This window comes from Ursus maritimus, unplaced genomic scaffold (genome assembly GCF_017311325.1).
Source record: "Ursus maritimus isolate PB19 unplaced genomic scaffold, ASM1731132v1 scaffold_23, whole genome shotgun sequence".
Taxonomy (NCBI): Eukaryota; Metazoa; Chordata; class Mammalia; order Carnivora; family Ursidae; genus Ursus; species Ursus maritimus.
This window is the reverse complement of record NW_024424786.1, coordinates 34,309,808-34,333,896: the sequence shown is the minus strand read 5'-3', so window position 1 is coordinate 34,333,896 and position 24,089 is coordinate 34,309,808. Positions and strand designations below refer to the sequence as shown.

Here is a 24,089-nt window from a genome sequence, read left to right as displayed (position 1 = left end):
CTTGAAAAGAAAAGGAAAGAAAGGAAGAGGGAAAAAAAAAAAACGAAGAAAACAATCAAACACAATTCAGGAGCTCCTGTCGGCCATCTCACAACGCTGGAAATGCTCGGCCTCGTAGAGGTCATTCCAGACTGACCCTAGCTTACTTTTTCATGAACTTCATGTCCCACCCACTCCCTTTGATTTATTCAGCAAATGTTTACCAGGGGCTCATTACATGCCAGGTGCCGGGATAGGTGGCAGGCCTGCACCTACCCCGTGGCTGTGGCCCCCAAGAGATTCATAGCTCACGGGGAGGAGGCAGACAACTAAACCAATGAGTCAGGGTCACTGTGAGAGCTTCCGTGGAGATCAGATTAGTGTTTTGGGGAGTACGTGGGCAGGGCCCCTAACCCAGCTTAGGAGACCAGACAGCTTCCAGAAAAGGGTAAAACTTGAGGTGAGTTGTGAAGGAGGAGTACATGAGAAACGAAAAGGGCCATCTGTCGTGCCCACAGAAAGGAAGAGCAGGTGCAAAGGCAAGGAGGTATGAAACCAGCTGGCTTCACACGTCATTCCACAGGTGCTTGCTGAGGACCTCTTGGGTGCTAGCGGCCGTTCTAGGTGCCGGGGATCCAGCAGGGAACACAGCAGACCAGGCCCTCGCCCTCACGGAGCTGACAGTCCACAAGCGGAAAATGTGGAAACGTGTTGGGGATGAAGAAGGGCAAGCATTAAAGCCATATAGGCCCATGGACCCCTAAAGCCCATCCCATGGAGGGGCCCACAGAACCCTGACACTGGAATGTGGAGACGTGTGTGTGTGTGTGTGCTCATGGTCACACATGCGTTTTCACAGGGAGCGGACTCATAACACCGTATATTGTAGTCTCAAGGGGATCCATGACTGTTTGGGGTCAGAACCCTTCTTCTAGGGCACCTTGTGTTAAGCGAAGGTGTTTGACCTTGATCTGGAACTTCTGGGAGCCAGTCATGAATTTTAAGAGGTGAAACCAGCAGGGCCTGACACCGTGCTCCTGCCAGAGAGAGCTCCTTGTGCTTTTCTCGCTGCTAAGCCTTTGCTCTTGCTCGTCCTCCTGGCCTGGAGGACTGGAAAGGGCCACACTTAAAAGATCTGACTTTGCATCCTGCCTCCACTCCCCACGTTCCAGGTGCCAGCTGCTAGCCTCCTCCCCCTGCGAAAAGCTGTGAGGTTAAGATAAGCTCATGGTGTTTGGAGGATTTCATAGTTCTTGTTTGGCAAGGGCCCAGCATTTGGTATCACTCAGCAAATGCGAGTTCCTCTCTTGGCTTGGTGGCTTAACTGTTCAGGGATCCCCTCGTGTCTGAGGTCTTCCTGGGCCGTTGCTGACATTGCCACAGAGCTTTCTGGGTATCACCGCTCACTCTTAACACACTGTGTTAAGCTCACATCCGTATTGACTGGCCTTTGCCTCATCTCATTAACGCACACCTCCTATTTTACAGAGAAGAAAACTGAGGCTCGGGGAGGAGTCAGGAAGTGCCTGGAAGCATCCTATCACCAGGTCTTCAGAAATAACAACAACAACAACAACAACAATAGCCATAGCAATAACAATGAACACTTACTGTGTTACTGAGCTCAGCATTTGCGCTGCACCGCAATCCCCAATTCCATCCTTCACCTCCCGCCTCCTTCATTAGGTAGTTACCTGAATTTACAGAGGAGGAAACCGAGGCTCAGAGAGGTTAAGCAGCTTGCCTAAGGTAATTCAGGCCAGTCACTTTCAAAGTCCAGATGCAGACCTCCAGCTGACTAACCCCAAGGAAACCCGTGTCATTCTGCTTCTTGGAAAACACTACTCCCAACTGCACAGTTCAAAACCCCACCCAAGCCCGCCCTTGCATCGTGGCCAGTCCGCTCCAGCTGAGTCGTTCTCTGTTTTGACCAAGGATACAAAGGGCGCTGCCCAATTCGTCTGGGGGGCTCAAGGGAGAGGGTAGGGGTGAGGGGGTGAGGGTGGAAATATTAGGTGCTGGGGCGTGTGCCGGGGGAGAGAATCTGGGGACCAGAGGGCGAGTCACGTGCGCGTGAAACTCGACCTAGGGGGAGGGGAAGAAAAGGGAGCCCCCGCCCCTACCTCGGGGCGCAGTCCGGGACGAGTGTAAATACAACGCTTAACTCAGTGGATCCACTTGGTCTATGCCCCACCTCAAGGATCCCGGGTGCCCGGCGGGTTCCCAGCCCCCCGACTTCATCCGAGGGGACAGAGGAGGCAAGAACACCAGACTGGGGCGCTGAGTCTCCGAGGCGGCCCGGCCCCGGCGCGCAGAGAAGTCCGAGCGCTGGTGCGGTTCGCAGCTGGGCCGGCGGGACAGCTGACGCCGAGTGTGGACGCGCCCCGAAGGCGCTGCGCTCCCCAAGGCGTCGCGTCCGCGGCTGCGGGAGGTGCGTTTGCCCCCAGACCAGAGGTGAGCAGCGGGTGTGGGTAGGGGGTCCCTAGCTGCGGGTCCGCTGAGAGCCCCCCGGACCGGCTCCCACCGACACTCTCGGGGTCCCCAAGAAAAACCCGCTGCCCGAGCCCGTGGGCCCCGCGGCGCACTGTCGCGTCTCTCCAGGCGTGCCCCTCCCTCCCCTTCCCTCCGGGCCCCTCGGACTCCCCTCTTCCTCTCGGCCGGCTCGGCTGCACTTCCTCAGTTTGGAGCAACAATCTTGTCGGAGTTTGAACGGACCCGCGGGCGCGCGGGAACCCAGAGCCCCATTTCACAGATGAGGGCACTGAGGCCCGGGGAGCCGCAGCTGGTGTCCTCCGCCCCTCCCTCTTGCCCTTCCCCCTCTTGCCCTTCCCCGTCCCTCTCCTCTCGGCGGTATCCGTCTCCCCCCTGCCGCTCCCCGCCCCCGCGCCGCCCGCGTCCCGTCTCCTCCCACGGTGGTGGCGGCGGCCGCGGCGGGGGGAGCTCGGGCTCCTCGCCTCCCTCTGGTAAACACACCCGCCCGCCGCCGGCCCGCTGGCCCATCCGCCACGACTGCCCTTATAAAGTCAGCGGCCTCGGGACTTCCTGCCGGAGCGCTAGCCCCCTTGCCCGGCCCGAGAGCGCGGGCTGGCGCGGATGCGCGCCGCGTGGTGGCCCGCGCCCCGCCGAGCGAGTGAGGGGCGTCCCGACCCGCCCTAGGTCCCCATCCACGTGGCAGCTGTTGGCCAGGACCGAGAGACTGCAGGGACACGGGTCGCCCGGTGCGGAAAGGGGGAGGGCGGAGGGCTGGCGGGGGCCCGGCCCCAGAGCAGAGGAGTGGTCTTACCCCGGCAGCAGGAAGGGGGGGGGTCTTAGGCGAGCCCCAGACTTCCCTTTCCTCCTGCTTGCTTCTGGGGGTCCTTCCTGGAGCGGGCGGCCGGATACTGGCCAGCGGTGCCTTCAGAGCGCGCTCTGCCCCTTGCTGACCTTTGCGGGCTTGGGGAAGTGCGGGTTTGGGCGCGGGCAGCCGGGCTCCGCGCGTTCTGGCCCGGGGGGGAAGAGCCCGGCCGCGCGCCAGGAATAGGTTGCATGCACTCGCACAGGACCTTCCTTGTTTCCAATAGTGGCCTGGCGGGAGCCCGGCGCCGCGTGAACCCCTGGCACTGCCAGTGCGCCCAGAGCCAGGTTGGAGGCACCCGCCGGGAAGCCCGGGGCCCTGGGGTCTTCCCGGGCTGGCTCGAGGGGACTCGGGAGCCATCAGGATGCGAGACCCTTCCCGGGGGCCACTGAGGGGGAGTCCCCTCGCTCAGCGCTGTGTTCCTGTGCAGGCTCGCGGCCAGCATGGCCCCCACGCTGCAGCAGGCGTACCGGAGGCGCTGGTGGATGGCCTGCACGGCGGTGCTGGAGAACCTCTTCTTCTCAGCTGTGCTCCTGGGCTGGGGCTCCCTGCTGATCATGCTCAAGGAGGAGGGCTTCTATTCCATCTTGTGCTCAGGTATGCCCGAGGAGGGGCAAGTCCGGCTGGGGGAGGGGCAGCAGAAGGGCAAGGTGGAAGTTAGAAAAGAACAGGTGGCCCAGGGGACAGAAAGCAGGGCTGCTTAAGACGGAACACTGGCGGGAGTTGGACAGCCCCACTTCTTGACCTCTTCACCCTTCATCTGGAGGATGGGTGGCGTTCTGCCTGCTCTACCTCGTTTATCTAATCCAGTCTTCACCGAATGCCAGGTATCCTGCTGGCTATTGAGACCCCAGGACTGACCGGCGGAGTCCTAAGTCTTTGGCAGCCTCAGGTCTAGCTAGAGCAAGATGGAAACCCCTAGAAGGAGAGCTGCTGCACCTAGCTGGGTGAGGGATTTTTTTTTTTTAACCAGGGCTTCTGTAAGGCTAACCAAGACAAAGGAACCCCTACAAAGTGCGCTTGAACTTAACAGGTCTGTGCCCGTCCTTTTCTAGGACTTTGAGGCCCCAGGTGTTCAAATCACCCATCTGCACAAGGTTAATAAGCCAGGCATTGTGGAGGGAGCGTGTTTTCCATTTCAATTCCTTTGGCTTCCTGTGAGGGGCCCCTAATGAGGAAGTAGGAATTCTAAGGCTTCTGAGAGGAGGGGAGGAGTCCAGGTCCCCTCTGAGTTGTTTACCCTGAAGATTGTAGAGGTCCTGCTCTTTGTCACCTCGCGTTTTTGATGCTTGCCACTGCCCATCCTGTAGCTCCTTCCTGACCTACTCTTCCTGTTTCTTTGGGGGTTTTTTGTAATCAACTTTATCGAAGATTAATCTCCATCACACATTTGGTGAGACTTGACAAATGTGTGCCTCAGGAACCGTCACCCACCACAATCAATATTTAGGATATTTCCATCACCCCCAAACTCCTGCTTCCCTTTTGCTGCCCATCCCTCTACCTGTGCTTTTAAAAAACACGTGTGAAAGCTTTATTAAGATCTAAGTCGTATATCTTACAATTCACCCATTTAAAGTATACAGATTTTTTATTTTTTAAAATTATTTATTTATTTATTTATTTTTTTAAAAGATTTTATTTATTTATTTGACAGAGATAGAGACAGCCAGCAAGAGAGGGAACACAAGCAGGGGGAGTGGGAGAGGAAGAAGCAGGCTCATAGCGGAGGAGCCTGATGTGGGGCTCGATCCCACAACTCCAGGATCACGCCCTGAGCTGAAGGCAGAAGCTTAACCACTGTGCCACCCAGGCGCGCCTACAAATTTTTTAAAGATTTTATTTATGTATTTACTTGAGAGAGCGAGAATGAGAGAGCAGGAGCAGAGGGGAGGAGCAGAGGGAGGGGGAGAAGCAGACTCTCTGCTGAGCAGGGAGCCCAACTCGGGGCTTGATCCCCAGACCCTGGAATCATGACCTAGGCCGAAGGCAGCTGCTTAACCGACTGAGCCACCCAGGCGCCCCTGAAGTGTACAGTTTAATAAGCTATGCAACCATCACCATAATCAATTTTAGGACATTTTCTTTACCCTGGAAAGTAATCCTATACCTATTAGCGGTGCCTCAGTTTACCTAGGACAGAAACATTTTTTTTTTTAAAGCACTTGTTACCATTTAGTAAACCTCCCCCCGAACACCCCACTCCCTGGGGCTTCAAGCTACCAGGACACAGCCACCGCTCCCCTTTAATCTCTTCAGCTCTTCCGTTGAAGAATTTGGCCTTCCCAATGATGGGAGGCTTTGAGGAGCCCTCCCTTGTCTAGCACTCTGTAGTATCCTGATTTTACGCATCAATGATAGGAGCTGTTCTGGGGCGCCTGGGTGGCACAGCGGTTAAGCGTCTGCCTTCGGCTCAGGGCGTGATCCCGGCGATCTGGGATCGAGCCCCACATCAGGCTCTTCCGCTGTGAGCCTGCTTCTTCCTCTCCCACTCCCCCTGCTTGTGTTCCCTCTCTCGCTGGCTGTCTCTATCTCTGTCGAATAAATAAATAAAATCTTTAAAAAAAAAATGATAGGAGCTGTTCTGAATATTTCACATAAATGGCATCTTATAATCTGGTCTTTTGTGACTGGCCTTTTTTCACTTAGCCTGATGTTTTCAGGGTTGACCCGTGTTGTAGCCGGTGTCAGGACTTGGTTTCTTCCCATTGCTGAATAGTACTCCACTGTATGGATCGACCACGTATTTATCCATTCATGAGCTGATAGGCATTTGTTTCCACTTTTTGGCCATTATGAATACTCCTGTAAACGCTTCGGTACAAATTTTTGTGCGGACATAGGCTTTCCTTCCTCTTAGGTATTTACCGAGGAGTAGAGTTGCTAGGTCAGATAGTAACTCTACGCTGAACATTTTGAGAAACCGCTAGACTGTTTCTCGCAGTGGCTGCGCCATTTTCCATTCCCACCAGCGGCGTAAAGGTTTCCAGGGTCTCCACATCCTTGCCCACGCTGAGGATTGCTTGTCTTTTTTTTATTGTAGCCATTCCAGTGGATACAAATATTACCTTCTTATGGTTTTGATTTGCAGTTCCCCAATGGCTAACGATGGTGAGCATCCTGTCGTGTGTTTCTTGGCCCTTGGTATATCTTCTTTGGAGAAATGTCTGTTCAGTTCCTTTGGCCACTTTTAAGTTGGGTTATTTGCTTTTTTATCATTGAGTTGTGAGAGTTCTTTATATTCTAGATACAAGTCCCTTGAGAGATCTTTGATTTGCAAAATTTTGCCCACCCCCCCACCCCCCCTGCCCCGTGATGGTCTTCTCACATTCTTTGTGGTGTCCTTGGGAGCACAGAAGTTTTTTTAACATTGATGAAGTCTAATCTATCCTTTTCTTTGCCGTTTGTGTTCTGGTGTCACGTTTAAGAAATCCTTGCCCAACCTGTGGTCGGTAAAGATTTATGCCTGTGTTTTCTTCTAAGAGTTTTTATAGTTACAGATCTTGGGTCCACGTGGGGTAAGTTCTGTATGTGGTGTGAGGTGTTCAGCTGGTGTGTTGAGCTGTTCAGAAGTGAGTGTGTCTGAGCCCAGTTGTCTGGGCTCACTAGAGGTGACCAGAGCGAACCCTCCTTCTTTCTCACACCGTCTTTGTCCACTCGTGAAAAGCAAGGCACAGCACATCTCTCTTCCCCCAGCTCTCCTTCCTTCAAGTGACTCAGCCTAAATCCTTGAGCCATCAGGCTGATTGGGGGTGCTGTACCCTCTTCTGCCTCAGTCATGCAGCCCTATCAAAAGCACTTATTTTCTGCTTTCTTTTAAACATTAAAAAAAAATTTATTTCATTTCTTTGAGAGAGAGAGGAGAGAGCATGAGAGCGAGAGAGCACAAGTGGGGGGAGGAGCAGAGGGAGAGGGAGAAGCAGACTCTCCAGCTGAGCAGGGAGCCCTGAGCCCAGGACCCCGCGATTGGGACCTGAGCAGAAAAGCAGACGCCCTACTGACTGAGCCACCCAGGTGCCCCTGTTTTCTGCTTCCTGAAGCCACATTCACAAGAACACAGGATCAGACTGGGAATGTGTGTCCCCACACTGTGTGGAAAGAGCCAGGCAGCATGGCTTCCAACTCTGTGTGTCGCTTGGCTTATTTCAGGTGTTTACTTCAGTTTCTGAATATCTCAGTTACCCTGTATGTAAAATGGGACCAATCATCCCTACCCCGGGGGACTGCTGTGAAAATGAGATGACAGCAAGCATGTGGACCAAGGGGGGGAGGCGTTATTACGTGCTGGACCAGTTTTGCTGCCATTTGCTGTGTGACTTTAGGCAAGTCACCCGTCCTCTCTGGATCTCCGCTTCTAAGTCTGCAAAACAGAGTAGATGCCCTTCATCCTTCTTCCCGCAGAGCAATGATGTGAGGACCAAACGATGCCGGTTAACAAATGTGGAGTTCATGATCGAGGTGTTCACTAGTGTCGGCCTTGGGGTCCCCGTCTTTGGGGGGATCCCTGGAGGTGTGTCCTGGGGTGGGTGGTCGAACCACCTCTAGGGGTGTCACAGTTGAAGAGAGCTCTGTTACTCAGAATTCAGGCAGGGGCAATTCAATTTAACACATATTGTGTATCCAGCTAAAGTGCCAAGACAATAAAACAACACCTAAAGTTCATCAGGCCTTTGCTGTTTGCTAGTTAGGTCTTCAGTCCTCAGCAGATCTGTGATCTAGATATTATTATTAACACATTTTGTGGAGGAGAAACCTGAAGCTCAGAGCGGCTAAGTAACTTGCTTGAGGTCACACAGCTAGTAAGGAGCGGAATGAGGATTCAACCCCAGAGCTGACTCTACGATCTGTCTCCTGGTCCTCATGGGAAAAGTGTAGACATCTCCAGCCTCCTTTAGCTTTGGGTTCACTGGGGGCGGTCCTGCCGTAGATGAGACGAGCAGCTAGAGCCCGATCCTACAGGTGTTTCGGAGAATGTGACCGTCGACTGCAGGAAAGTGAAGCATCAGGGTGTGAGGAGGGGCCCGCCGACCCGGGAGACTAAGTAAATGGGATCATTCTGTGAGTGTTTGCGTGCGGCAATCCTCAAGCCAGCCAGCCTCTAAGGGGCTTGCGCCCCACCGCTATCCCCGCTTCCCAGATGGGCTAACAGAGTCTCAGAGTTTCCACAGCACAGCCGGTGAAGCCAGGATTTGAACGTGCTCTGCCTGGTGCTAGAGGGGGAGTGTTTAACCATGCCAGTGCTTCACAGACCTGGTCGCTTGTAGTTCACCCTCATGATTTCACCTTTTCTGTGTCACAGGTACTATTTACTTAACGCTTCCTTTTAAACCAATCCGTTTAGAAAAACTAGCCTAAATTTGAAGTGTAATATCCTTGGAATCTTGGGTTTGATTGTCCTTACCCACACATATACACACACACGACACACATATATGTGCTTAATACCTACACATATATGTATCTATATGTATCGGAAACACACACATAGACACACATACATATGTGAATATATTGGAAAGCGTATGCATGTTTCTAATGTACATATACACACATGCATACATTTTTCCAATACACGCACATGTGTATGTGTATGTATGTGTGTTTCTGATGCATATTGAAATGACTAATAACTATGAAACATCAAAATCCACCCCCTGTACCCCAGCCCATCTTGAGCGCCCCACACGCTATGCATGCCACAGTTTGGGAAACACATTTTTTCCTAAGGCTTCAGCTCTGCCACTAACTCAATACATCTTCCCTGTCCCACCCCATGCCTCACTTTACTTGTCTATACAAGTGGGGCCATTGGATTTCGACGGCCTCTTCTGTTGTAATTGGCACGGATAGAGTTCGAAGGAGTCTTTGCAGCTTGGGCTGGCTTTATCCAAGAAGTCTGGCTTTAGGCAACTCTCAGAGTGATCAGGCCTCAGGAGCTAGCTCACACCAGCCAGGCTCACAAGAGGCTGATTGATAAACCAGACATACTGATGCACTAAGCGACCTTGATCATTAGCCGTCCACGGGGCTGGCATGCTCCCCGGACGGAGGAACACCTCTCCTCGCCAGGGCCAGCACAGGCTCGGGAAGCTGCGTTCAGGACCGAGGGGTCCTGTGGGGGATGGAAGAGTGCTGGCCTTGGAGACTGTCTTGAGTCTGAATGGAAGCCTGCCTGTAAGAAACGGCGCGGCTGGGAGTTGCTGACTGAATCAGCCAGGTGCCCCAACAGCACCTGTCACTCTTTAAATCAATGTTCGTTTGTTTACTTGTTTGGTATCTAATATAAGCCCCACGAGACGAGAGCTTCCGTTTTTATTCACTGTGGGATCCCCAGCACCCAGAGAAGAGGCTGGCCACATCGTGACCCCCTGGAGGGCCACCACCCACCCGTGTCAGCTGCTTCCGGAGAACCTTCTCTGGGCCAGGCCCTGTGCCGAGCGCACCTTCCCCAGCTGACTCTCCTGAGGAACCCATGGGTGAGGTCTCCTCTGCTCCCTTTCACAGGCTAGGGGCCTGTGGCTCAGAGGGAGGCAGTGACTTGTTCAAGGTTGCCCAGCACGTAGGGACGGTGGTGGGAATTCAGACCCTGGTTGGTCTGCCCTGCAGGTGCACCCCGAGTGCGGCCTTGGCCGTGATGCCTAGGCAACAAACAGGGGGCAGGGAGTAGCCCCACCTCGTGGCTCAGTGAGCACTGAGTGAAGAGAATCGCCCTCCTTCCCCCACCATTGACTGGTCATGACTCCAAGTTGGCACTTTACCTGGAGGACGAGTCCTCGGCAGAGCAGATAGGACTTTGGGCCCCCCGCAAAGTCGCCAGGCTGGCAGGAAGTCACAAGCATGGGATTTGAACTCAGGAGCCCCGACCCCCAGCCCTTCTCTCCCGCGCCTGGCGGCTCCTGCCGCCGTGCTGAGCCTGCCCTTGTCCCCTCAGCTGAGAACACCACCAACGTCACACAGGACGAGCAGCGCAAGTGGCTGAGCTGTGACGGCCAGGAAGAGATGCTCAACCTGGGCTTCACCATCGGCTCCTTTGTGCTCAGCGCCACCACCCTGCCGCTGGGGATCCTCATGGACCGCTTCGGGCCCCGGCCCACGCGGCTGGTGGGCAGGTGAGGCGGACTGGGTGGTGGGGGGCCAGAAGGCAGGGGCTGCCGCTGCAGGGGGAGGGGAGGCTCGGAGCGCTCACAGGCAACTCTCCCGCCTTCCCTGGGTCTCCACAGCGCCAGCTTCGCTGCGTCCTGTGCCCTCATGGCCCTGGCCTCTCGGGACACCAGAGGTGAGCTGTTTGGCCTCTCGTGCACCCACAAGAAAATGGGTGGGGTGCAGGTGGATCTTCTGCCCCCAGCCCCTTCCTTGGCCTCCCACGGCTCCCCAGATGCCCTCACCCATCCCTCTCCCCTTCCCAGTTCTGTCTCCGTTGATATTCCTGGCGCTGTCCCTGAATGGCTTTGGTGGCATCTGCCTAACGTTCTCTTCACTCACGGTGAGTGTGACAGGCCCCACTTGGCAACAGGGCACCCAGGAGTGGGGTGGGGGTAGAGGTGAGTGAGGGGGAGAGGGGGTGGGGGGGCATGTGCGTGTCTGGAAGTGTGTAGGCTGCAGCTAAGGGTGGGTGTGAGGCTGTGCATGTGGGGGCGCGACAGAGTGTGAGTGTGGATGTTGGGCTGCGTGTGTCCGGAGCACGTCATGTCTGCCGGCCTCCGTTCTAGGCACCGCGGCCACAGCACAAACAGACTGCCAACTTCCTCACCTTCCTGGAGCTTCTGTTTGGGGGGGCTGAGGGAACAGGCAACCCCCCCCGCCCCCAAACAAGTAAACTCATAAATTATGTCAGTAGTCATAAGTGCTGGAAAGAAAATAAAACTGCGTGTCGTGATAGATGGTGACAGGGGAGGAGCAGCTGGTGTGTGTGTTTGCCACGGTGTGTATTGTGTGATGCTCTCGTTGGGGAAGGGCGCGTGTCCGCCAGAGTATTTGGGAGTGTGTTAGGTGAAACCGTGTGAAGTCGCCGGCGCTGGACCGGGCCGGACCTACAGAGACCGCTTTTTCGCGTGACTCGACCTCTTACATGTGTGTTGCTCTGAAGTGTATATGTTTATGGATGGTAGTGAGTGTAAGGGTTAAAGGCCTCTGAGTGTGTGGTGGGGGAGGGGTTCCTGGCTGGACCAGACTCAGGCTGTTTATTCCTGACCCGTCCTGACCGCCAAACTGGGTGTTTTTGGCTGAATTTCACCTCACCCAGCAGCCGCCTTTAATTCCAGCCTGGGACATTTCACAACTCTCCAAGGAAGCGGATCCCTGCCTCCCCGCCCCCCTGCGCAGCCCCTTCTCCACGCTGTGCGGCTTGGCTCAGGCCCTCGATCCCTTCCCTCCCGTGCCCAGCCCCGCGCTGCGCGGCACCCAACCTCGGACCCTGCCCCGGCCCGCCCAGGCGGCTCTGCCCACCGCCCCGCCGCCCGCCGCTCCTCCCCCTGCCCCGCCGCCAGTAATCTCCAGCCAATGGCAGGGCCCGGCGCCCGCCCCGCCCCCGCCCCCGCCCCCGCCCCCGCCCCGGGCCTCTGCCCAAGCCCGCCAGGACAGACCCGAGCCGGGACAGCCAGTGCTGCCCAGCCCCGCAGCCCGGGTTAGCCAGGTCGGCCTCCCGCCGTGCCCCCGGGCGCGCCTTGATGGGCGGAGACAACGCCCGGGGACCCTGGGGCGGGGGGCGCTCTCCGGCCCTGGCACTTTCCCCCCCGCGTCCTTGGCGGCGTGCCTTGCAGATAACTGGGTGTCAGGGAAGCCTCTGCCCCAGTGAGGATCAGCTTGGTCTCGCCCCCTTTTCATAGCCGCTTGGAAGTTGGTGGAGGACTCCGTTCTCCGTGTTTACTATCTTCCTTCCCCAAGGTATTTGAGGTTCCCTTCTTGGCATGGGTTATCCCCTCTGTAGAGAGGGTTGAAGTTTGGTATGGCATCTAAGGCCCTTCCCAGCCATGGGATCTGTGGACCTGGGGAGAATGGTGGGGCCAGAGCGGGGTGTACGCAAAGGGCAGCATGACTTTGCTTTCTCCTCGCCAGAGGGCTTGGCTCGGGCCAGTGAGCAGAACGTTTGATCAGTTCTCTACTGGTGGGAATTCTGGGCCTGCTCTGCATGTCAGAGCCGCCTCTCTTGGACACCTGGCCTGCCGCTGCCCCTCCTTTAGTTCCACCCCTACCTCCCTGGCACCTCCCATGACTTGTCCTGGCTCAGCAGACTGGGGCCTTTGGTGTCACCAGGAGAGTTAAGTCCAGAGCCAGCCACGGTCACAGCCTTGGGGCCTGGAAGAGAGCAACGATCCCCAGAACAGGGGAGAAAGTCATCAACGAGCTCTGTGAACTGGAGTTCATTTATCTCCCTCTCTGGGCCTTGGTTTTCTTATCTGTCAAATGGGTTGCACTAGATCAGTTTTTCTTAAACACCCATTGCATGGGTGATTAAGAGGCGTCACCCAATAGAAGGGAGCCATAAACAACTAACTTGGGAAACCCAGACAGTTAAGCAAAACTGACCAGTTTTTTTCTTTGAGGGCATGTCTCGGAACCTTTCAGATGTTAAAGTGCATTGGGTGTCTCTAGGAGGGTGTTGGCTAGTTTCCGACTGTGATTTTGTCTTCATACTTTTCTGTTGCATCTCCCGGAGCTAGTGTTCCTGGAGCTCACTTGGAGGGCTGCGCGGCTGGATGCATCCGGGCTTTACCGCATGGGGCTGGGCAAGGGGCGCCCTGGGTAGCCGTCCGGGTCCCCCGGCTCACCGGTGCTGCTTTCCTCCCTCAGCTGCCCAACATGTTTGGGAACCTGCGGTCCACGTTCATGGCTCTCATGATTGGCTCCTACGCTTCTTCTGCCATCACGTTCCCGGGAATCAAGGTATGGGGACTATTTGGGGTGGGGGGCAGTGAGGTCACTTGGGTTTTCTTTTTGCCTCAATGCAGAAACTGGGTGGGGCTGGGTGAGTAGTGGCTGGCGTGTCTGAGGATCCTGTTGTTGCCGGTCCGAGGTCAGTCCCCACCACGATGGGGCAAAGCACTGAAGCGTCCTGGGAAGAACCTGGCCATTGCCTCTGACCCGCAGGTCTGACCTCCCTGTTTTGCCTCCTTTCCTCTGTCCCAGGCCAGGCCTCCGTCCTCTCTCCTGGGCACGCTCAAGCCTTCCTAGATGGTGTCCCTGCCTCTGACCTTCCCCCTCTCTAGTGTGTCATTCACAGGACTTCTAGAATGATCTTAGTTGGCAGCCTGGCTCACACACCTGCCCTGCTTCACTGACAGAATCAAGTCCAGCCCCTTCACGAATGCATTCAATTGCCCTTGACCTCTCTGGCCTCAAGCAGCCTTTCCGGCCACTCTCCTTCTCCTGCCCTGGAGAGACTGGTTGCTTTGGGTCCAGGGTCCTGAACGTAGTCTGCACCGGGCTGGAGCCTGGACAGGTCTGCCTGGTGGAAGCAGATCCGGAAGGCCTGAGTTCTAGCTGGGGGCCTCATTTCTTCCTCTGATATCAAAGACATCAAGGCGCGATTTCACCTGGGCCATCGCTCGCCCTTCAGGTTCCGCCTGGAGAAGTCACGTTTGTTAGTTTAGAAGGCACTTGCCCGGCATCCCGGAAGGAGTTTGAGAGCACCATGGTGGGGGTGCCCATCAGCGTTCCGGTAGCACCAGGCATGGAGGGTGGCAGGTTCCCCCTTCTCTTTGAGGCTCTGTCCTGTCCCCACGGAGGAAAGAGCCTCCAGGCCCCAGGCTGAGGAGGGGCAGAAATGTTCCCAGGGAGCACTGGAGCTCTGAGCCAGACCCCAGCGGGGGCGGGGCGGGGGGCGGGGCGGAACGACAGCAAATGTCAGTCATCCCAGGCAGGGAGGACAAGAGGAGGGACACCATCTCTATGTACCTGGCTTCCCTATTGGCACAGAATCCCAATCAATTCAGAACCACTTGTCCTGAGGTGGGGAGGCCTTGGGCAGAGCCCTTGCACATGCGCTCGCGCGCACGCACGCACACGCACACACGGTTGTCGTACCTGGGAACACCTGTGAAAGGAGAGATAAGGCTTCTCTCCTTGGGTTTGTCTTTCCCTCAGGGAACGTGCCAGGAAGGGGCAAGATAAACACAGGCCTGGGAAACCTAGAACATTGATTTTTCTCTTTTGTACATAAAATGAAATGGCATTTTCGTGTGAAAGCCAACATGCACGCGGACTCGTAGGCAGATCTGTGAGACTTTTTTAGATAGTGATTGAGATTTCAAAGACCTTTTGTGCTTGTGGCCAGCAACTTCAGCTCCCTGTGGGAACTGTTTCACACCTCTTTAGGGGGCTGGGGTGAAAAAGGAAAAGGATGGTGGGTCTTCTGGGTCTGACTCTTCACTTCTGGCCTCAGCTTCCCCATCTGCAAATTAGGCGCAAGGAATGGGGTAGAAGAAACCTTGTCTCGGGCCACGGGGGCCTGGGCTCTGCCTTGGGCAGGAAGAGGTGGGGCCAGGCGGCCACCCCCATGGGCCTTCCCTGTCCTTCCACAGCTGATCTACGACGCTGGCGTGTCCTTCATGGTCATCATGTTCACCTGGTCGGGCCTGGCCTGTCTCATCTTTCTGAACTGTGCCCTCAACTGGCCCGGCGAAGCCTTTCCTGCTCCTGAGGAAGTCAACTACACGTGAGTGGCTGTGGAGGGCTGTGGAGGGCTGAGAGATGGGCAGGCCGGGGGGGTGGGGTGGGGGGCAATGGCAGCAGTGGTAGTGCAAGGCACAGAATCAGCCTTGGCGTCAGAGAGACCTGCGTTTGCAGATGGCCTCTGCTTTCTCATCTGTACAATGGGCTTGATCCTCCCCACCCGCAAGTGTTTGAATAGACATGGCGCATAACAGGCGGTCAGAACAGGGTGACTGGCACTGTTAATATCCTTTCTGAGTTTGGAGGGTGGGATCAGAGAAGGAGGGACCCCAGCAAGAGTGCCTCGTGCTGTAGGGTCCCAGGAGGGAAATACGAAGACTCAAATACCCCAGCCTTTATAGGGCAAGCTAAATGCCAACTTTTCCCCAGCCCCCAGCAGTTCAGCGTGGGCGGGGTGATGCTCCAGAAGGATGCGCACGGGGTGTCAGTCAAAAGCTGATGTTTATCTAGTGTCTACTACCATGGCTCTCGGACCATTCTCGACAGTCCTATGATGGCTTCTGTTATTAACTCCATTAATAACAGGCTCAGGGAATAAAGTGACTTTCTTAAGGTCGCACCACTGAAGAGGGGCGAGGGAAAGCTTGGAACCAGGCTCTCGGACTCCGGAGTCTGAATTCTTAATGCTGCCTCTATGGCAACAGCCCAAGTTGCCTCACGACGCACCCAGCCTTCATTACCGGGTGCTAAGCTGGCCCCTGGCCGGGGCTCTGAGTGACGGACGCAGAGGGCATGTCCATCAGTGCTAGGTCAAGGGGGCCCCGGCACCCCTGGGCCCGACTGGGCCAGACCCTGCGAGGCCAGCTGTTGAGGGTGGGCCCTGCATCATTGGTTCCCACATGCCCTGGCCCGGCCGCCGGCAGGAAGAAGATCAAGCTCAGCGGGTTGGCCCTCGATCACAAGGTGACAGGTGACCGCTTCTACACCCACGTGACCATCGTGGGCCAGCGGCTGAGCCAGAAGGCCCCCAGCCTGGAAGAGGGGGCCGACGTCTTCATCTCATCCCAGGATGTGCGTGGTGCCTCAGAAAGCCGTCCTGAGAGTGAGTGTCTGGTCAAGGGGCGGCCTTGGGGGACAGAGAGGGTGGGTCCTCATGCTCAGTGAGCCCTCATCCAAAACGCTCCTTCTCTCCCCCTTGTGTTCTCTCCACACCCCATGGCGTAGGTGGGGCCTGCTCCCCTTTTACAGAATGGGGGGAAAGCAGAGCTCAGAGAATTCTCCAAGTGCAGACTCAGGGCTAGTAGGCTGGATTCCTCGGCGAAGGAGGGAGGGAGGAGCTTCCAGAAGGAGGCAGACTCTCCAGGCCTGTGGGGCGGTTGGTTTCATCAGGGCTCTGCAGCCCTCTGAGCAGACGGCTTCAAGTACTGCTCGGTCCGCCCACTGCCAGGCTAGACCCGCCAGCGCCCGGCTGGCTGGCTCCCCCTGCTGGCTGGAAGAGGAGCAGCAGCCACCTGCCTGGGCCGCTTCCCGAGGGGTCAGTTCCCAGATTAGGGGAAGGTGCACCCGCCTTGGAGTCAAGAGATGGGGGTTTGAGTCTGGCTCCCCCACTGCAGGCCATGGGGAGATCCTGTAGCCCTGCTCTGGCTTGCCTTATCTCCTAAACTCGCAAGAATAACACCGGCTGAACAGGGAAGTGAATCGTGAGGATTAAATGGTTCACGGACGTGGAAGCTCCGGCAGGGGCACAAGGGTGTGCCGGTGTGAGGGTGTTACCCCCGCTGCTGGCCCCTCGCGGCAGGATGAGGCGGGCAACCTGCCGCTTCCAGCCCCTAGAGCTTGAGCAAGTCATCGAGCTCTGGGCCTCAGTTTCCTCAGCCGTAGAATGTACCAATGGCAGGTACATTTACTCCTTGAGTAAATGGGACGATATGTGTCGAGTGTGCAGCACGTCGTAAGCGCTTACTAAGTAGTAGCTAGAGTTCCCCTTACTACACCAGCGTGGGCATCCAGAGCTCACCTGAAAATGTTCTGTTGCAATCATTATAAACCTGGGCAAGAACCTGGAGGCCGGTGAGTCTGAACAGTCCTTTTTGAAGAAACCAGTCCCTCCAGCGTCACGCAGTGAGTGTCAGAGCCCCTCTGGAACCACATCCGCTGGGACACCCAGAGGGAAACGCAAGATCGGGAGGCTCAGGGGCGCCCTCTGCTGTCTCCCCAGAGTCCGTCCCCTTCCGCCAGAGCCTCTGCTCCCCCGTTTTCCTGTGGAGCCTCCTCACCATGGGCATGACCCAGTTGCGGGTCATCTTCTACATGGCGGCCATGAACAAGATGCTGGAGTACCTCGTGACTGGGGGCCAGGAGCACGGTGAGGTGCTGCCGAGCCCGCTGGGGCTGGGGGCACAGGAGGGTCCCCCTGCTGAGCTCCTCTCACTCTGGCTTCTCTCCCCACCCCCCATCAGAGACGGACATCCTGAGAAAAAAGGTGGCAGAGACAGGTAGGGGGATGAAAATCGGGGCCCTGGCCCACACGCGCCCCACCGCTGCCCACCCTCAGAGCTCTGGGCGTTCGGGGCATGGAAGAATCTGGGGTCAGGGGGAGGCTATGCTGGCACCCGCTCTTCTACACCGGAAGTGGGTAACAGTGCCCACCGGGCTGCCGGCATCCCTCATGCCAGCCCCTGACTCCTCTTCTCCCCCCGTCCTGCCCAGTTGGGTTCTACTCCTCCATCTTCGGGGCCATGCAGCTGTTGTGCCTTCTCACCTGCCCTCTCATCGGCTACATCATGGACTGGCGGATCAAGGACTGTGTGGACGCCCCCAGTGAGGGCACCGCCCTCGGAGACGCCAGGTGACCGGCACAGGGATGGTCACTTTCTCTGCGCTTTCATATCCAGCATCTCATTTCATTGTCCCCAGAGCGCTGGGAGAGCAGGAGCCTCTCCCCATTTTACAGATGAGGAAACTGAGGGCGGGGGGTGCACGGCTTGCTTGATAATAAGTGTAGCTCACCTCAAGTGTTGACTGTGCATGAGGCACCTTGCATTGTCCTGTTGAGTCCTGCGACAGCTGTCTGAGGTAGGTATGGTGTCCTCATTTCACAGATGAGGATGCTGAGACACAGAAAGGTGAAGCAACTTACCCAAGATCACACAGATTTTATTTTATTTTATTTTATTTTATTTTACTCATTTCATTTCATTTCATTTTTTTAAAGATTTTTATTTATTGGGGCACCTGGGTGGCCCTGTTGGTTAAGCATCTGACTCTTGTTTTCGGCTTAGGTTGTGATCTCAGGGTCCTGGGGTCAAGCCCGGGGGCTCCCTGCTGAGCAGGGAGTCTGCTTTTCTCTCTCCCTCTGCCCCTCCCCCCACTTGTGCTCACGGGTGCTCTCTCTCAAATAAATAAATAAAATCTTTATTTTTATTTATTTATTTGAGAGAGAGCGAGGGCCCAAGCAGAGAGGGGGACAGAGAGAGAGAATCTCAAAAAGACTCAAGCAGGGAGCCTAACATGGGGCTCAATCCCAGGACCCAAAGATGGTGACCTGAGCTGAAACCAAGCGTTGGCCGTTTAACCGACTGAACCACCCAGGCGCCCCTATCACACAGCTTTTAGTAGCAGATTCTAGAACCCATGTTATAAAGGGTACACCCTACAGCCTTCTTGTGGCTAGAAAGAGAGAGAGTCGGTGTATCGGATATCGACTGCTGTATCACAGATTACCCCAAAGCTCGGCATCTTTAAACAGCTAAGGTTTATTGTCTCATGTAGTTTCTGAGTCAGGGATCTGGGAATGACTTAGCTGGGTGGTTCTGGCTCAGCGTCTGTCTGAGTCTGCTTGGGCTGGTATAACAAAACACCACGTACTGGGTAGCTGAAAAACAATAGAAATTTAGTTCTCACAGTTCTAGAAGCTGAAGTCTCAGATCAGGGAGCCAGTGGTTGAGGGCCCTCTTCTGGGTGGCAGACTTCTCCCTGTGTCCTCACGTGGCCTAAGGAATAGGGACTCTGTGGGGCCTCCTTCATAAGGGCACTAATCCCATGATGAGGGCTCTGCCCTCATGACCTAGTCACCCCACAGAGCCCCACCTCCTAATATCATCACGTTGGGCATTAGGATTTCAGCATACGAATTTCGGGGGGACACAGCCATTCAGACCATAGCAGGGTCTGCAGTCCAGCTGTCGTCGAAGGCTACAGATATCTGGGGTGTTGACCAGGGTGGGGGAATCCATTACTGAGCTCACTCACATGGCTGTTGGCAGAAGATTCGGCTCCTCCCCACCCGGGTCTCTCCATAGGGCTGCTCACCACAGGGCAGCTGGCTTCCCCCAGAGCCAGGGGCCTAAGGGAGGGAGACCAAGACAGACACCTTGGTGTCCTTCACAGAGAAATCACACAAGTGACATAGCATCGCTTCCGTCGTGTCCTGTCGGTCACACAGAGTCACCGGTCCGGTGTGGGAGGGGACGACGCAGGGTGTGGCTAGCCAGATGTGGTCTCATTGAGGCCCATCTTGTTGGCTGGAGACCACTGTTGGGTCTTGAACTGGGGCTTTCTGATTGCATGTGTTCTTTTTATGTTTTCCTGAGAGGATAGGAGGGAAGGTGTCTAAGAAACAATCCAGGGGCTTCCCTCCCCAGCATTGGTGGCCCAGCCCTGGCACCCAGCCTCCTGAAGCCAGGGCCATCTGTCTAGGATAGACGGGCAGCCTGTCCTCATCCCAGCCTACTGACCTCTCCCCTGGGGCAGCCCTCAGAGCCCTTAATGGTGCCAGAGTGGGGCTTGTTGGACAGTCAGGGGCCAAGCTGCTGTCCCCCAGAGTAGCATCTCCTTGTGTCCACGCTGGTGGGCAGGGACGCTTTTGTAGGGGCTTCCAAAGGGAGATGATGTGAGAGCTCCCGGTTCTCCACCTTCCTTCCCATCCTTGAGTCTCAGACTTCAGTGTGCGTGAGACATACCTGGGCTATTTGTCAAAATGCAGATCCCTGGGCCCCACCCCTGAGATTGTGGGGGGTGGGAACCCGGAATCTGCATTTTAAACAAAGGCCCCAGGTGATACGGGGGTCCTAGGTGGGGGAGCCACACTTCGAGAAACACAGGGCTGGAGAAATGCCGCCCCCATGTCAAAGGCACAGCAGGAGAGGCGAGGCCAGCCCGGGAACCAGGGCGCTGCTGGGGAGGGGGAGGCAGCAGCCAGTGACATCCCGTCCTCCTCAGGGATGGTGTGGCCACCAAGTCTGCCAGACCTCGCTACCGCAAGATTCAGAAGCTCACCAATGCCATCAACGCCTTCACCCTGACCAACTTCCTGCTGGTGGGGTTTGGCATCACCTGCCTCATCAGCAGCCTACACCTCCAGGTACCGACTTCCATCCTCCCCCGCCCCCCAGGACCCCTCCGAGGAGAAAGTTCAGCCAGCGCCTGCCTTCCAGGAAGCATGGTTCTCATGCTCTGGGTCTGTTTCCCGGGGTTGTCAGGGGCTCAGTTACCCATCCTTCCTCCCGCCTCCACACCTGCTCTTCACCTCTTCCCTCTCTCTCTTTTTGGTTTCAGTTTGTGACCTTCGTCCTGCACACCATGGTTCGAGGTTTCTACCACTCAGCCTGTGGCAGCCTCTACGCTGCAGTGTGAGTCGGCCCGTGCTGAGCTGCCTTCCAGAGCTTTCCCCCCATAACCAGAGAATCTCAGAGCAGAGTCATAAGGGCCGGGACACCCCTTCATGCCCCAGCCTCCCTGGAGTGCTGACTGACATCTCACAGTCGGTGGGAGGCTAGGAGGCCGTCTGGAGGGCCGCCCTCTCAGAGCCCCTCTGGCGGTGGGCCCCCACCCCCCCACCTCTATCAAAGGCAGCCTGGCCCACCGCTGGCTGGCTCTAGCGCCAGGAGGTCCTGCCTGAGAAGAAGCCGAAATTCTCGGTTTGATGATACTTTGGTCCTCTGTCCGCTCTCCTCTCTCCCATCAGCCCTCTAGAAATCTCCGGACTTGCCCGCCTTATAACTCTCCTGCTCCATCTGGGGCAGCCCCCAGTTCCCGTTCCCCTCGCCCCCTGGTTTCCACTGCCGGCACTGCTGAGTGACTCTGGTGTGCGTGGTGACAGAGTCGTCACCGTTATCAGGTGCTTCCTCAGGGGCAGGCGCGGTGCAGGACGCCTGTCCGGTGTCAGCAGAGGACAGCCCCATCTCCTTCACCTTCCTCACACTCCATGTCCAGTCCCCAGCAGTCCTGCCAGCTCCCCGTCCACAGACCCCAAATGCAACCCTCTCCGGGTCCCCACCGCCACCCCCCGCCCCGGCTGAGTGCAGCAGCTCCCCACGGGCTCCCCGGCACCTGCCCTTGCCTCCCTTGGCCTATTTTTAACACAGGGGCGGCTGGAGACACTTGTTGGGACATAATTCTTTTCCTGTCACTCCGTGGCTTCCTGCCACACTCAGAAAAAGCCAGAGGCTTTGTTATGACTGAACAGGCCCTCAAGGTCCAGCCCCCAGGAACCCCTCTGCTCTCTTCCTTCCCTTCCCCCCTCGCTCCCTCCACGTCATGCCTCAGAAACCCCCAGTGTGTTCCCTACTCAGGGCGTTGGCACTTGCTGTCCCCTCTTCCTGGAACATTCTCCGTCCAGATATCTGCAAGACTCACAGCTATCTCACCTTCCCCAGGTCCTGACTCAGTTGTCCTCATGTCAGTGATGCCTCTGCTGGCCATCTGGTGGCAACCCCTTGACACCAGCTTTCTCTGCCCTATTTCTCTCCTTAGCTCTTATCACCAGCCTACGCTCTAGGCATTTATCCTGCTCCTTGTCCAACTGCCACCTGCCCCACCAGAAAGCCCCCTCTACGAGGGCGGGACTCTCTGTTCCATTCAATGTTGAACGTCCCTGCACCTTCACATGGCCGCGCGGTGAATACTTGTCAAAAGAGTAAATGAGCAGCCCAGTGAGGTCAGCGCTATCTGGGTTATTAGTGGAGGAAGTAGGTCGAGGAGAGGTTGGATTACTTGCTATTGTCACAGAGATAGTAGGTGTCAGAAGCCAGCTTAGTGGCCCTGACGTCACTAAGGCTCTTCCAGTCCACCCCGCCTGCCTCACAGAGAGCGGCGCCTGGGGGTCGGCGGGGGGGTCCTGGGTGGGAGAGGGCCACACCTGCCTCCTGACTGCCCCCCCCCCCTGTCTCATTGACAGGTTCCCCTCCAACCACTTCGGGACGCTGACGGGCCTGCAGTCCCTCATCAGTGCTGTGTTCGCCCTGCTCCAGCAGCCACTTTTCATGGCCATGGTGGGACCCTTGAAAGGAGAGCCCTTCTGGGTGAGAACTGGGGGTGGCATGGGGGAGGAGCCCCCTTTCCAGGGTGCTTCTGAGGAGGTGGGGGCTGGGAGGGGGGCTTGTATGTGACAGAATCCCTGACTCGTATCTCAGACGGAAGGTCTCTAGTCGGGGGTCTCCCAAGCTGGCTGCCCATCACAGCCCCTCACAGAGTGTGGAAAATGCAGATTCCCCAGCCTGCTGACTCGGCGCCTCTTGCCCTGGGCTCTGAAAGAAGTGCGAGGTGCCTGGGGAAGTGGCCCAGTTCTGATGCAGGCCGGTGTCACCCAGGGCGCGGATGCTCTCTCTCTCGTCACCTCTGCAAAGGGGTTCCTCTGAACCCTCTCAGCTCAGCACCCTCAGGACAGGGCAGCGGCCTCTGGTACGGTTAGGCAGCTTTTCCTTCCACCTCCCACACGCTTGCCTCCCCAGAGCTGGTCCTCTCTCTGCCCCGTGGGGCCACCTGTCCCATAACTGTTCTCCCAGCGGAGCGATGAAGAAAGGACAGTCACGGTTTATGGCGTGTGCACGAGGTGCTGAGCTCCCCGTGTACTCTGCTCACGTCATCTTTGCCGTGACAGCCCTGACAGGCACTTGGAGTCAAGGCCATGTGCCCGAGTCGCACAGGGAGTCATGCAGGGAAGGCTGTGCACTGAGGCCATGCCCGTGAGAGGGCGACTGTCCTGGGCCTTCCGTCCTCCGGCTCCATGCCTTGGCTCCTTTAACCGCCTGCGAACCTCTTCTCACCAGCCTCAATGCGATCTGGTCGTCAACGTCCCCAGGCCAGAAGGTCCCATCTCAGAAGGTGCCCTGGTTTGGGCACCAGCCCAGACTCCCCAGTATCTCCCCGGAGGGCGCCAGCTTGTGTGGGCACTGGCGTTAGCCAGGGTTCAGACCGCGCTCTGATACTTTACGAGGTTGTCCAACGTTAGATATTGGTGAAACGGTGACTGAATACAGTCAGCGCTAGCTGTGTGTATCATTCTGGCCCAGGACCTGGAGCAAAAATGGCTGCCTCCTCCTCTCTGTTGGAAGCTGAGGAGGGTCCTTGAGGGTGATGAGGGAAAACGGGTACCTACTTGACTCTTGTCTCTCTCTCTCCTTGCCCTCCAGGTGAATCTGGGTCTCCTGCTCTTCTCACTCCTGGGCTTCCTGCTACCTTCCTACCTCTTCTACTACCGTGCCCGGCTCCAGAGGGAGTACGCCACCTACTGGGAGGGCCCAAAGAAGGTGCTCGGCAGCTCTGAGGTGACCGCGTAGACCTCTTGAAGCCAAGGGACCTGGGTGACAGGCAGCCCAGGCCTCAGCAACCAAAGGGAATGCCCCGTGTGGCTTTTTACCTGTAACATACGCACAGAGCTGGGCCATGGATTTATAAATACCAAGAGAAGTTCTATTTTTGTAGGGACTTGCTAAAAGGAAAAAAAAACCACCTAAAAAAAAATTTCCCCAAAGCAATGCTCCATTGACTGAAGACAGCCCCTGTGCTAGAAGGATTGGGCCTTCTTCCTTCTCAGACTGGCGGAGACCAGGATGTGGGGCTGCCCTTTCCCTGGGCCTTCATCCTAGGGGCCTGCCTCCTGGTGCCTCCGGGGGGCTTGTGGGATCAACAAACAGGCAAACAGGCTACCCCTAGGGTTCCAGCTATGCAATGCCCAGAGCGTGCGTGTGTACATGCGTGCATGTGTGTGTGGGCGTGTATGTATGAAACAACCTTCCCCTCAGGGGAAAGGGGCCTGAGGTGCTCGCTGTGTCTTGGATGGGGTTTTGGGGGGTAAGCCCCTTCCAGGGGCCGGAGGGCGGGTTCCCTCCCTGGTACTGCTTTTTGCAGGTCTTAGAGAAAAAATAAAAAGGGAAGTGAGAGACTA

General features: G+C 56.5%; 1 protein-coding gene and 1 long non-coding RNA gene across 6 annotated transcripts; one reads left to right on the top strand and one right to left on the bottom strand.

Annotated features, from left to right (window-relative positions):
- Nucleotides 1-6: 6 nt before the first annotated feature.
- LOC121104771 lies at nt 7-3,519 on the bottom strand. The gene is made up of 3 exons (XR_005837116.1): nt 3,263-3,519; nt 1,591-1,673; nt 7-656 (listed from the first exon to the last, which is right to left on the bottom strand). It is a non-coding gene; the product is annotated as an uncharacterized LOC121104771 (long non-coding RNA).
- Nucleotides 1,874-24,089, top strand: SLC43A1 (solute carrier family 43 member 1). Of its 5 annotated transcripts, XM_040639125.1 has the most exons (16): nt 1,874-1,961; nt 2,180-2,410; nt 3,744-3,910; nt 10,245-10,422; nt 10,534-10,589; nt 10,720-10,796; nt 13,103-13,195; nt 14,833-14,966; nt 15,847-16,025; nt 17,142-17,288; nt 17,383-17,418; nt 17,633-17,771; nt 20,144-20,285; nt 20,480-20,553; nt 22,101-22,224; nt 23,335-24,089. In XM_040639125.1, the coding sequence occupies exons 3-16, from the start codon at nt 3,757-3,759 to the stop codon at nt 23,479-23,481; spliced, it is 1,680 nt and encodes a 559-aa protein (XP_040495059.1). In that variant the 5' UTR covers nt 1,874-1,961; nt 2,180-2,410; nt 3,744-3,756; the 3' UTR covers nt 23,482-24,089. The 5 variants fall into 5 exon arrangements, with proteins under 5 accessions (XP_040495059.1, XP_040495056.1, XP_040495057.1 ...); XM_040639122.1 differs by lacking the exon at nt 1,874-1,961 and having other exon boundaries at nt 2,267-2,433; XM_040639123.1 differs by lacking the exons at nt 1,874-1,961; nt 2,180-2,410 and adding an exon at nt 2,977-3,197.

Coding starts and splice junctions, on each gene's coding strand:
- SLC43A1 (XM_040639125.1), top strand. CDS start 3,757: ATGGCCCCCACGCTGCAGCAGGCGTACCGGAGGCGCTGGTGGATGGCC. Junction 3,911..10,244: donor CTATTCCATCTTGTGCTCAG/GTATGCCCGAGG, acceptor TTGTCCCCTCAG/CTGAGAACACCACCAACGTC. Junction 17,289..17,382: donor GACTGGGGGCCAGGAGCACG/GTGAGGTGCTGC, acceptor ACCCCCCATCAG/AGACGGACATCCTGAGAAAA.